Source organism: Artemia sp. Qi Xiang Cuo, chromosome 5 (genome assembly GCF_049724085.1).
Source record: "Artemia sp. Qi Xiang Cuo chromosome 5, ASM4972408v1, whole genome shotgun sequence".
NCBI classification, from domain to species: Eukaryota; Metazoa; Arthropoda; class Branchiopoda; order Anostraca; family Artemiidae; genus Artemia; species Artemia sp. Qi Xiang Cuo.
Window position 1 is genome coordinate 43,531,300 of NC_142798.1, and position 13,120 is coordinate 43,544,419.

At 32.1% G+C, this 13,120-nt stretch overlaps 1 protein-coding gene and 1 long non-coding RNA gene across 2 annotated transcripts in view; one reads left to right on the forward strand and one right to left on the reverse strand.

Moving 5' to 3' along the window:
* The window catches only part of LOC148952164 (uncharacterized), a 47,746-nt gene extending 41,005 nt beyond the window's left edge, over positions 1-6,741 (reverse strand). Inside the window, exon 1 of the long non-coding RNA XR_016141793.1 lies at positions 6,629-6,741. This is a non-coding gene — a long non-coding RNA (uncharacterized LOC148952164). The remainder of the gene's footprint in view (positions 1-6,628) is intronic.
* On the forward strand, positions 177-8,441 carry LOC148952165 (UPAR/Ly6 domain-containing protein crok-like). Its single transcript, XM_089089628.1, has 3 exons — positions 177-320; positions 3,047-3,211; positions 6,644-8,441. Exons 1-3 carry the CDS (start codon positions 260-262, stop codon positions 6,841-6,843), a joined length of 426 nt encoding a protein of 141 aa, XP_088945754.1. The 5' UTR covers positions 177-259; the 3' UTR covers positions 6,844-8,441.
* Positions 8,442-13,120: the final 4,679 nt, after the last annotated feature.

Consider the following 13,120-nt stretch of genomic DNA (forward strand, 5'->3'; position numbering starts at 1 on the left):
AAGATACATTGATTTTCTAGAAATGGAAAAGAATCCTTATAGGTCACGTAGATCCAATTATGAAATATCTATCCAAAAAGAGTGTTCGCGCCATATCGATTTCTTCGTTAAGGTCGATAGCTGGCTGCAGCATTGGATTCGGAGAGCGGAACGATGCCAGTTTCATTCTTGAAAAGTAGAAACGCAGGAAAAAGGTAGTCAGATCAGTGTGATCTGATTAATTTAGAATACTCAGTGTTGTGTGAATGAGAGTATAACCATGGTTGAGCATTACGTATTTCCTTTATTTATTGTGATGTTTCTCTTCCAAAACAATATGTGTAAGTAATTACTTCAAAAGTTTGTAACAATCCTGACAATAAGGCATGCCATTCAACAGCTTCTATCGTAACATTGTTTTGATGATTTTACATAAACTGTACGAAAATGTTCCTTGCGATTTTTATCTATTTTTCTAAAGAATTTTCCAAGTAATTCAAAAGTTTACTTGATGGAGGGGGTAGGGCTATTAACGTTAAACCACAGATAAGCAATGAATGATGATGAATATGAATACTGTATCTTAGAGAAAGTAACCTCATGTGTTTGCTTGTTATTTGCAGCATTTGAAATAGCTTTAGGCGAGTGACATAAACTGATGTATACATGTTTTATCGAACTATGGGGCACGGGCATCCCCCCCTTCCCTGATTACACATCTGTTTAAATGTGAAATCCTTGGTTATAAGAGTAGTTAGTGAATTATTTAATATTGAAGTCTATGAAGCCTATAGTAGTCCATACTTTCAGGTAATAATGATATGATTCTTTCTTTGGTTTGTTTTGCCACTTATGCAAATGTACTCGTATGAAAACTAAATAGGTCTAATCTGGGACTAGGCGAAACGCCTGACTCTATTATTTTCTAACGTCTTTTTTTTATTAAGAGAAGGATCTTTCTAAGACAATTTTTTAAAATGCTAGAGCCCTCTATAACCCAATAAAAGAAGAATACCCTGAAATAACGAATAACTCACGTCCGATTTACAATGAGATTTTACTAATAGGGAGATTTAATTAGTGATAATTTAAAGCCAATATGAATTTTTCATAGATTTTTTCGGCCAAGGAAAATGTCATATGAAAATCTGATTTTATAGATTTTTTGGTTCTAATCTCGTTTTTTTTAAATTTTTTTAGCGCTATCTAAATCTCGGTATTAGTAGAATTGCATTGTGAAAGAGCCTTTAAGGCTCTTCAGGGGCCTTAAATGTGCTTTTAAGTCTTTTTATTTCCTTTTTTTTTACTATTTTCAAGTTTTTTTTCAAATAATCAAGACATAGGAGTTCAAAATGTAATTTTTACTTAACTGTTACCAACCACTAGCTGTTTCTTACCAACGGATGCATTCAAGATGACAATTTTACTCTCTCAGCTAATTCTTTATATTTCGAATCGAAATTTGCCTCAATACATATTTAACTAAATTTACGTTGCTTTGTTTTATAGCAATTGTTTCTTCCGCTTCGCCAACAAAATTGTTACGATAGCAACACTTTTGTCAGGAATCCGAGGAAGAGATTTGAAAATACTATATTGGCTTTGTAGACAGTTGAAATTTAAATTTAAATGAGTAATGCACCATTAAAGTGTATCGGAAACAAAACATCGACTTTGCAGATTGTTAATCTTTAAATATACAAACTAACTAGTTCTTAAAAGAATTCTGGGACCTTTGGAGTGACTTTATAAGCTTTATGCCTCGATTTATGAAAGGTGTCAATTTTGTTGCTGCTTTGAACAAGAGAAGCAGGAATAAGAAAATTCTACTTTTGGGTAACTTTCACGAGATAAACTATAGAAAAGAAATTATGGAAGTTCTTCTAAATTATAGAAGAACTCAGTTATGCCGCTGATAAAGTCGTAAGATTTTTTTATTTTGTCAAATTACTTTAACAACTAGAAGAAAAACAAAATCATACTTTCTTTAAAGGGTCTCTCAATTAATAATTGCCTATAATTAACCTCTAGAGTTGATGGAGGTCAACATTGTTCCTGATATGCATTTTTTTTAGGTAGTTTCAATTGCATTATTTTTAAAGTAACTAAAATATAGACAAATCGGCAAAAGTATCTAACCTTATGATTTGATGTTGTGTCTTTGCTATCGATTATTTTCCGCAAAAATCACAGAGAATTCCTAGAAAAGGACTTAAAAATATTATGTTGACTTTACAACCATTTGAACTTATTATTTTCTACCAGCCCCTCGTTGTTTTTCATAATCGTACTACTATAGACAGTGGCTGCTAAAAGTAAAAGAAAAGTAAAGTGGTCAGTAAAACTAAGCAGCCTTTCGTCCCTGAAGATGACCGTGGTCTAACAACAGATCTTTAGTTAATAGTACCTCACTTTTCTTTGAATTTTGTTTTCCAAATTCTTTGGATCAAGCAAGAGGTAAACTAACTTGCACAACTTTCTAACCCTTTAACTAACTGGTACACCAGCTAGCAAAAGAGGGGTACGCTAATCTGATGGTGTGATTTTCATTATGATTCCTTGAATTTTAGGAGGGTCCCCATCCCCCCCCCCCCTATTTCAAAAATCAGGTAAGTTTTCTCATAACTTTTGATGGGTAGCATTAAACTTACTGAATTTTCTATATTTAGAATAAGCACAAACATTTTTCAATGTATCTATTGATATCAAAATTCCGTTTTTTAGAGTTGCTGTTACTACTGAGCCGAGTCTTTCCTTAATACTACAGTTCGTTACCACGAACTGCTTGGAATACTCAGAATGAACAGCGTAGTAGAGTTAAAGAGCATTTTGTCATTCCCAAGGGAAAGCATAAATATCGTAAATGAATGTTAAAACTGAACTGAAAGATGGTAAAACTATACTTTTTTGTTAGTTGAAAAAAAACAAAACAAACAAGAACAAAACAATAAAGAGTACAGCTTTTTACGAGCAAAGCGCCAGTCTTTTCATGTTGTATGATTTTACTACCAGTGTAATTGTGCTAATTAAAAGACAAATGTAATAAATCCAAATTTAATTTTTTCAGGCCATGCCTTGAAATGTTATGACTGCAACTCTGCTTTTGATCCAAGATGTGGTGAGAATTTTGACAATTCAACAATCGCCTTGGTAGATTGTGACCAAAGACAATCCAATATTCCTGGCATGAAAGATCAAAAAGCTACCATTTGCAGGCGTGTCATAGAAAACGGTATGAAGGGTTTATAGTAATGAGCTACCCACCCTTGCAAAAACAAAGTTGAAAAAAGTAAATTTTAGGGTTTTGGTGGCGCATATACATCTTTTTAAGTTTCAAGCCAAACGAGAAAACAAAACTGTTCACGAAGAGTTAAAATTAATTCTGCCAAATTGTTATCACTATGGCTTTAAAACTAGTCTTGAGAAAACTTTCAACATTACCATGGTCTAAAAATTAATAAGTGAAGCTCTGATCGAAAGCCTTCGTTAGTGGATTTGTTCCCTCTCATAAATAAATTTTCTCATACAGAAAAAATCTCACAAATAAAGTACAGTTAAAAAGCCTGAGCTTTTGAGCCCCCCCCCCCCTCCTGATTAAATGAATGTATTATTTATACACGTTTTTTTTCTAAGAAACAAGGTTCCGCTAATTTTCCCATGAAATGCCTCCCAAGCCTTGTAACGAATAAATTAGGGTCTTCAAAAATGCATGTGGTTAGTTATTTTTGCTGAATATCTATTATTAATTTGAAGATTGTTTTGTGATTTTATGATAACATAAATCGTTTTTGGAATAGTGATCACTGCTTAACTTTGCTGATCACTGATGTCTGTATTTCATCAAAATTTGGTCTTCTCGTTGAGACCACAGAAATTAAAAAGAAAAGTGACGAATAAAAATCTTTACTCTATATCCTGATTTGACGATTTTCTTGGCTATTAGCCTTTTAGCAAGTATTAAAGAAAATTAGAAAGCGAGAACTAGAGGGAATTAAAGACAATAGTGAAGAATAAAAATACTTACTGCATATTTTGATATGACGATTTTCTTGGCTTTTGATATGCCGATTTGGCTATTAGCAATGGTAAAAAAACAAAAAATTTTCCTTTGTGCTCAGCAAAAATCTTACACACACAGTTTCTCTCATTGATCAAACACTGTGATATAGTATATCCTTTGAAAGCAGTTTCTGCTTTTCCTGGGATTGAGGTAAGTCTGAAGTCTACTGATATTATTTACACCTTTCAGCTGTATTTAATTTACGAAATCAGGGCTTTGAAAGACAATTTAAATTTAAATGTTAAAAATGGGTACGCGAGAACTTTGGACAATGGAGACAACTTAGATTGTATTTTCAAAATACTTCAGAGCGCTATTTCCAAAACTTGTATGTACTCGAATAGATATTTTTTTCAAACAACAGTTTCATCGTAATAATTGTTAAAATTGTGCATTTATATATTTTTGTTGCAACGTCGAAAAGACTGTTTTAAGGCTTATAGCTTCTTATTGCTTCCTGGTATGATTAAATAAAAAGAAAACAAGTTTTTTTTTCAACTGAAAGTAAGGAGCAACATTGAAACTTAAAACGAACAGAAAATATTCCGCATATGAAAGGGGCTTCCCCTCCTTAATACCCCGCTCTTTAAGCTGAAGTTTTTTCAACTTTAGAAAACTTCTTATTCTAATTAAACGGCCCTTATGTTTCAGGAGTCGTTCTTAAAGAATTGTGATACAAAATCCAAACATTAGCATAAAGAGCGGGTTATTGAGGAGGGGGCAGCCCCTTTACTATACTGAATAATTACCGTTCGTTTTAAGTTTTGAAATTGCTCCTTACATTCGGTTGAAAAAAATTTAAATTCCCCCGCGAACTTTCTCTCTCAACATATAAAATAATAACCCCAGAAAAAATTCCCCTCTCCCAAAGAAATTTCGTATATTCCCTAATAACAAATGCTATAATGCTATATGGGCCTTACCTACAGTTCGTTACCAGGATTTAATTGAAACATATTAATATTTATTTTTCCTGCGTGAGAGGTGGTTACGCTCAGCGCTCCTTCGGTGGCGTCAATTCACTACAAATTAGGGATGGGTAAAATTTATTTTTCAAAATCTCGAGTTGGGGAATTAGTCTTTTTTTTCAATTTATCCAACGAATAAAAAGAGCATTTTTCAATGGAAACATCTTAGAAAAGGGAGAAGTGGGTGAAAATCACCAAAAAATGAACTAAAAACACACGGTACCAAACAGCCTAAAGATAGTCATTAAGCCACAACGCCATTAAGCTTGCAAACTGCATTAATGGCAAGCAGCCATTAAGACAGATTGACGTTTTTAGGGTGTTTCAACCCTTTTGATGTGTCTATTATTATTATTTTTTTATAGTTTGGTTACTATTAAGTCGAGTCACTTTTTTCCTATCAAAAAATAGGGGATAACCAGGTTTTCATCTGACGACTTTGGAGGAAAAGGGGGCGTGGGAGTGGGCAGGCTACCCTTCAATCTTTTTTGTCACTCTCTCAATCTTCTCTCTGTTGACCTCCTCTTGCGATATTCTAGAAACATTGGATACGATCCCCCTATAAAAAAAAGCACGCATCCATGATATTTCTTCTGGCAGCAAAAAAAAATACAAGATTCCACATTTTTGCTGATGGGAGCTTGAAACCTCTAAAGTAGGGTTCTGTAATAGGCTGCACCTGATGGTGTAATTTTCATTAAGATCCCTTGACTTTCAAGGGGTGTTTCTCCTCTTTCTCAAAAATCAAGCAGATCAAAAATCAAAAATCAAAAGATCAAAAATCAAGCAGATCTTCTCAGGTTTGTAGCTTCTGATCGATAGCACTAAACTTAATCAATTATTTAGCCTATGTATGGAATCAGCATAATAACCCAATTCTTTTGATGTATCTATTGCCATCACAGTTTCACTTTTTAGAGTTTCAGTTACTATTGGGCCGTTTCGCTCCTTACTTGCAGTTCGTTTCCACAAACTAAATGATGAATAAATGGAGGGATTACACGCTGAGTTCAGTACTACTATCAAAATTTTACTATTGTTAATAGTTGCCGTATACTAATGACTTTTTCTACGTATTGTATGACATTATTGAAAAAACCAAGCTACGTACAAATACTATAGAAAACTCAATGATTCAAAGAAAATTGTTTCTGAAGATTATAATAACGTTTTACAAGCAAAGGAGCCACAGGCACATTAGTATATAAAACAAAGTTAAAGACTTAAAATCAATCCGAAAAAGAGAATTAGATTTAGTTGAAAAATTACCGGACGATGTAAATGGACGAAGAATACGAATACATTTTTGAATTCAGCATTAAAATTGCACTACGAAAATAACTATCTTTTATGTGTATTTTTCGAGAAAAAAATCATAACATTGAATGAATATTAAAGAAATAAATTTCAACTAGTTGGTTCACAAACAAATCTTATTATATATTTAAAAACAACATGAGCGGTGCAGCAGAAAAATTTCTAAATAGGATGTAAAAAGCTTTTTGAGTGAAACAGTCAAAGATCACATCTCATTAACTGCGCCCAAATTTTAATTCTGTTTGACTTAGCTAATAAAAAGACCCTGACACAATTTTCTTATATGGCATTAAAACTAACTTACAGTTTTATTTCTTAGTAGTCGGAGGAACAGAACGTATAATTCGAAGCTGCGGCTGGCTTGATGACGAAGGAATGGAAGATTGTTTCAGAAAATCAACTCCAGGTGTAAAGTATAACTACTGCATTTGCAGAACAGACGCTTGTAACTCTGTGAGTGTAAACGGGTTATTCCCGTCTCTCCTTGGGCTTACCATATTAATAAGAATTTTGAATTAGTCTGAAAATGTTTATGTAAAATAGTCTACCAAATTAGTTATGATAAATAGCTGGTAATCAGAAGCGATATGGCATTGATAGTCAGTGAAGACATTCAAAAGGGCTTGCTAGAGGCTAGAGGTATTTACCAAAGAACTTAGTAATTATGCATAAGGTATCCATCCTTCAGAAAAATAAAAAAAAACTTGCTCAGAGTACAGTCTTGCTCGCGGTGCAAGAATATGCTCATACGGAAAACCTCTATTTTATTGTATTTCCACTGCCAAAATATTCTAAATAACAAATTAAATTAATATGTCTGATTTTAGACACATTCTACAGATAAACTCCAAAACGAATAATAGCTCTTGATTAATCAAATTTCAGTTTGTTAATTGAAATATCTTTCTTCAATATAACTCAAAACGTTTCGCTTAACTTGCTTTAAAAATCCCATGATAGCTATAAGTAGTTTTATTTTTTAGTTGAAATCTTCAAACACAATTTTCTGGATATTATGATTTTTAAAGATAGACGTTTTTTTCATATTGCCTTCAATTTTTTTGTAACCCATTTGATAAATTCACTGATCTTAGTTTAGTCAATCCATTTGACTAAAATATTATCATTGTTGTACAGTCAGTCGAAGTCCAATAATAGTCATAACATTCAATATTGCAAGATACATAACATTACAGGGGGTTTACTGAAGGAATTTTTAGGGGCGGAGGGGGTGGTTACAAAAAACTTCAAAAAACGCATCAAAATTTTGTTTATTTTCATTTTTTTCCGTTATTACGAGTAGGACAAACATTTCAGGGGGGGGGGGGGGTGGAATCAAATGGTTCATCTGAACAAAATTTCTACAAGAATGATATTTTCAGATATCTTGTAATTTTATGTTCTTGTAATATTGGAAGGGGGGTTGGGATACAGAAGGATTTTCTAGGGACGGAGAGGGGGGTTGCAAAAAACTTCCAAAAAAGCATCAAAATTTTGTTTATATTCATTTTTATTACGTTTTTACGAGTTGGACAAACATTGGGGAGGGGAGGGGCAAAGGGTTCATCTGAACCAAAGTTCTACAAGAATGATATTTTTAGATATCTTGTATTTTATCTATGACACATTCGAGTTTGGATTTTTTTTATTGTTAGCTCTAATGTGATTTTAATGAGAATTTAAATCTTGTTATCTACGTAAACCAATAAATAAAGATCAAATTTAGACCTAGAGAAAAATAAGATTTTGTTTAATTTTTCGCTGCTTTGAAATACTTTTTAGAAAAGGAAGTTATAGGACTCCTGGCTAAGGGAATGTTGCGTTGAAATGCATTGTACATATCAAAAGAGTATTCATCCAGCTCTGCTGTAACAACATAAACCCATGGAAAATACTCTTAAAAAATACTCATTATTTATTGTTCAGTATATTAGAGATTCATTGTTGATAATAAAAACACTTTATATGTATTTCTATGATGTTATCGAAAATTGAGTTACTTTTCTCTATTAGAAAACTGCAGAACTGTCTAATAGGCCTGAAGTGTTTTATTGAAATTTCTAGTGAAGTGCTTGTTCTTTATCAGTTCTTATAAAGAGGCAATAAAAGTTTCTGTTTCTTTATTGCATCATGATAATTTTTTAGAAAATTCGTCAATTTTTGTTTTATCAGTGAAATTTATTTGTCAGGTAATTTCACACATTTACACAACTTTATCTACGTCTGTAATGCAAACAAAGCAAATTTAGGTTGCAACTATGGTTTCACAACTGAAAAGAACACATACCAATGTTGCCTGGAAATACCACATAGAAATGTACATAATTGCTTAGAATAAATAATATATGCTTCAGAGCGGGACCATACCCACGAGACTTACCAAGAGCGACTTACAGGAGGGGAACGGTTTCTACACGGCTCTAAGCGAGTTTCTAAGACGAAGGACTCGACACGCCCACCCCTGGGCAAAGAAAGAGACACACAACACGTTCGATACGACAACAAAGTGGTAATAAAACAAAAAAAAAATTATTATTTAAGAAACACCGCAGGAGTATATACCAAGGTACTACTTCTGAGCCTTTACGTTCCTTCAGGTTCTTCTAGTAGGTAAACAGGTCATTACACTCTTTCAAGGACTATACATGTTTTTTTTTTATTATGACATCGATTTTTTTTGTGTCAGTCGATTAGAGAAAGTTGGTGGTTAGTCCAATATAATAACTTGATTGGTCGGTTTTCTAAGAAAAATTGTCATGCTACAATGTACTTAATTTAAAAAAAAAAAACCCGATATAATTGTGATGCTATAAGACTGGTTTCGCTTCATGGGTTCATTAATAGAAGGACTAATGTTTATGAAAAGGGTAATTACTTCTTTAGTTTACGAGATTTGCGAATTTTTTGCGAAAAGATATTTGCGTAGACGCTTACAAGGGACATTGCTAGAAAGTATTCAATAGCTTAATTGAAAAGTAACGATAGAATGACATTGTGACTTGACATAGCTTTACCTCGCCGATGTGGTCTTTATAATACGTAAGTAACGTTTGAAAAATTTTGTCAATTTAAAAATAATGGGCTGAAAAGTGTTATGAGGGGGGGGGGGGGCAGAGCGGGGTGCGTTGCACGAGGGTACAGTTAAAGAGCATCCCCGGGCACGGAGGGGTTAGGGTACCACCGGGGTCAGTTACAAGGGGGGGACAGGGGCCCGAGGGGTCTCCCTTTTTTTTTTAGTAAATCGGGCTACCTGTTTTAAAAATCCCTTTTTCTTCTGAGGCTTGGAGCATTTGATGACTAGATATACGGGGTTTCAGTTATACAGGGGTTCAGTTACATGGGATTGGTGGTTGTTATAATACACAAGTTCTATTTGAACAGTGTTGTGAGATCCCCTACCACACCCCCAAAGGACTCCGATTCCCCCATCCCGTGTATTAGCGAAGTTACTCTGTGGTCGTTATAATACACAAGCTTTAGTTTACGAGATTTGGGGACTTGAGCTGCACGAGAGTTCAGTTACATACGGATTCACTTACACGGGGGTTTAGTTAAATCTTCGTCTGAAAAATAGGAGTTCACACTTAAAAAGTTCTATTAAGAGCTATTTTTATGGAAATGGTTCATTTTTGAACCAAAACTATGCTTTTCTGACTGAAGATACACATTTGAATCAGAAAAGGTGAAAATGTACACATCTAAAACAGAAAAGTGTGTTTTGACTATATTTTCTATAATTTAGTCTGAAAAATAGGACTTCACACTTAAAAAGTTCTATTATGAGCTTTTTTATGGAAATGGTTCATTTTTTTGAACCGAAACTATGCTTTTGTGACTGAAGATATACATTATAATCAGAGAAATTGTTCAAAAATATGCTAAAAGATGATTCCCGTGAAGCTATTTTAGTTTTCTATAAAAAATAAATGATTTTCAAAATCAAAGAAAATGGCCCCCATCTTTAGCAAATATAGCCTTAGCTAGTTAAAAATGCGCATAAATTCTTGATTTTCAATCTAACTTAACTTGTAGGAATAGGACTTCATTCAAACAAGTAAATCGGCTTTATTTAAAATATATTCATTGCACAAAAAATACTATTATTTTTCATTGTTTTTCCTTCCAGGTGCTAAGGTCTCCATCTCGCTTTCAGTTAGTTTTTTTTCTAAGTATACGATAGTAACGATTATGCCATCTCCATACTTCATAGTAGCCATCATTATTTATATAATAATCATCATCCAATTTAGGCTCCCGATCTAAAAAAAAAAAAAAAAACAATTCAAAAAAGAACTAGATCTTAACTAAAAATTGTTAGTGGTAGTGTTACAATTGTTACCATGTAGAACTACAGAATGATTTAAAACTGTATTAAAAGTTCAGAAACACATCTATACTATTTGCTAACAAACAGAGGTTAATTTACATGGGGTCGGTGATAGTTATAATACAAAATTTCTATTTTAATTGTGTTGGGAGATCCCCTACCACACCCCCAAAGGACTCTGACTCCCCCCCCCCCAACTCAGCCCATGTATTAGCGAAGTTACTCTGCGGTCGTTATAATACACAAGCTTTAGTTTACGAGATTTGGGGGCTTGAGTTGCACGAGAGTTCAGTTACATACAGATTCAGTTACACGGGGGGGTTAGTTAAATTTTCGTCTGAAAAAATAGGAGTTCACACTTAAAAAGGTTCTATTAAGAGCTATTTTTATGGAAATGGTTTATTTTTGAACCAAAACTATACTTTTCTGACTGAACATACACATTTGAATCAGAAAAGGTGAAAATGTACACATCTAAAACAGAAAAGTGTTTTTTTAATATATTTTCTATAATTTATTCTTAAAAATAGGACTTAACACTTAAAAACTTCTATTAAGAGCTTTTTTTTTTTTTTTTTTTTTTTTTTATGGAAATTGTTAATTTTTTAACCGAAAATATGCTTTTTTGAATTAAGATATAAATTATAATAATAGAAATTTTTTAAAAATAAGCTGAAAGATGATTCCCGTGAAGCTATTGTAGTTTTTTCTATAAAAAATAAATGATTTTTCAAAATAAAAGACACGAGGGTTTAGTTAAATTTTCGTCTGGAAAAATAGGAGTTCACTCTTAAAAAAGTTCTATTAAGAGCTATTTTTATGGAAATGATTCATTTTTGAACTAAAACTATGCTTTTCTGACTGAACATACACATTTGAATCAGAAAAGGTGAAAATGTACACATCTAAAACAGAAAAGTGTGTTTTGAATATATTTTATATAATTTAGTCTGAAAAATAGGACTTCACACTTAAAAAATTTCTATTAAGATCTTTTTTTTTTCCGCTTTTATTTAAGCCAATTGTTTTTAACAAAAAAAAAAATAATTGAATTAATTAATGATATTCAGTTGTTGTTATTTTAAAATTTCTGGTTTTGTTTCAGCCACTCGTGTATATTCCCCAAAAAATAATTTTCAGACAATCAAGTTCAGACTAACAAGAAATTTTTTTTTTAACTGAAGTGGAAAATTTTGATATTATTTTTGGAAAATATAAATGATCAATAACTTATTTCATTTTCATTAATAAAATTCAGAATCAAAGTTGAACTTTTCTTCTTCCAGGAAAATATTGGGAACAGAACTGTAAATTTTTTCATCTCTTTGAGAAAAATCTTAATTGAAGTGGAAAATTTTATATTATTTTAGGAAAATAGAATTGATCAATAACTTATTTCATTTTCATTGAGAAAATTCAGAATCGAAGTTGAACTTTTTTAGTCTTCTCGATTTTTGTACTAACCATGAGTTTTGTAACAGCAAGCGAGCAAGCTATTAATTGGTGTTTAGAGTTTTTCGGTTACTATTGAGCCGTATCAATCTTTACTTACATTTCGTTACCACGAAAAAAATAAATTGTTTCAGTCACTCGTGTATCGCCCCCTAAATAATAATTTAAATAAAATCACATTAATACTAACATTTTATTTTTAAATTCCTCGTAAAATGTTTTTATTATTTTAGTAAATTATAATTTATAAATAAATTTTTTCATTTTAATTAAGAAAATTAGTAATCAAAGTTGAACCTTTCTTATTCCAGGAAAATATTTGGAACAGAACTTTAAATTTTTTCATCTCTTTGAGAAAAAATCTGAATTGAAGTGGAAAATTTTATATTATTTTAGGAAAATAGAATTGATCAATAACTTATTTCATTTTCATTGAGAAAATTCAGAATCGAAGTTGAACTTTTTTAGTCTTCACGATTTTTTTATTAACCAGGAGTTTTGTAACAGAAAGCGAGCAAGCTATTAATTGGTTTTTAGAGTTTTTCGGTTACTATTGAGCCGTGTCGATCCTTACTTACAGTTCGTTACCAAGAACACAATAAATTGTTTCAGCCAATCGTGTATCTCCCCAGAAAAAATACTTTTCAGACAATCAACTTCAGACTAACCAGAATTTTTTTTTAACTGAAGTGGAAAATTTTTATATTATTTTTGGAAAATATACTTGATCAATAACTTATTTCATTTTTCATTCAGAAAATTCAGAATCGAAGTTGAACTTTTCTTCTTCCGGGAAAATATTTGGAACAGAACTTTAAATTTTTTCATCTCTTTGAGAAAAATTTGAGTTTAAACTATTGAAGTTTCTATAAATTTAAGTTAAAAAAAGCTGCTCACCAAGTTTAGCGAAATAAAAGCGTCTATTTGCAGCATTCCCCTTCATCTTCCAAATTGTAAGAAGGAACTGAATGTATATCATCCCATTCTTAAGGTATTTTATACCTTATATCTTGGAAA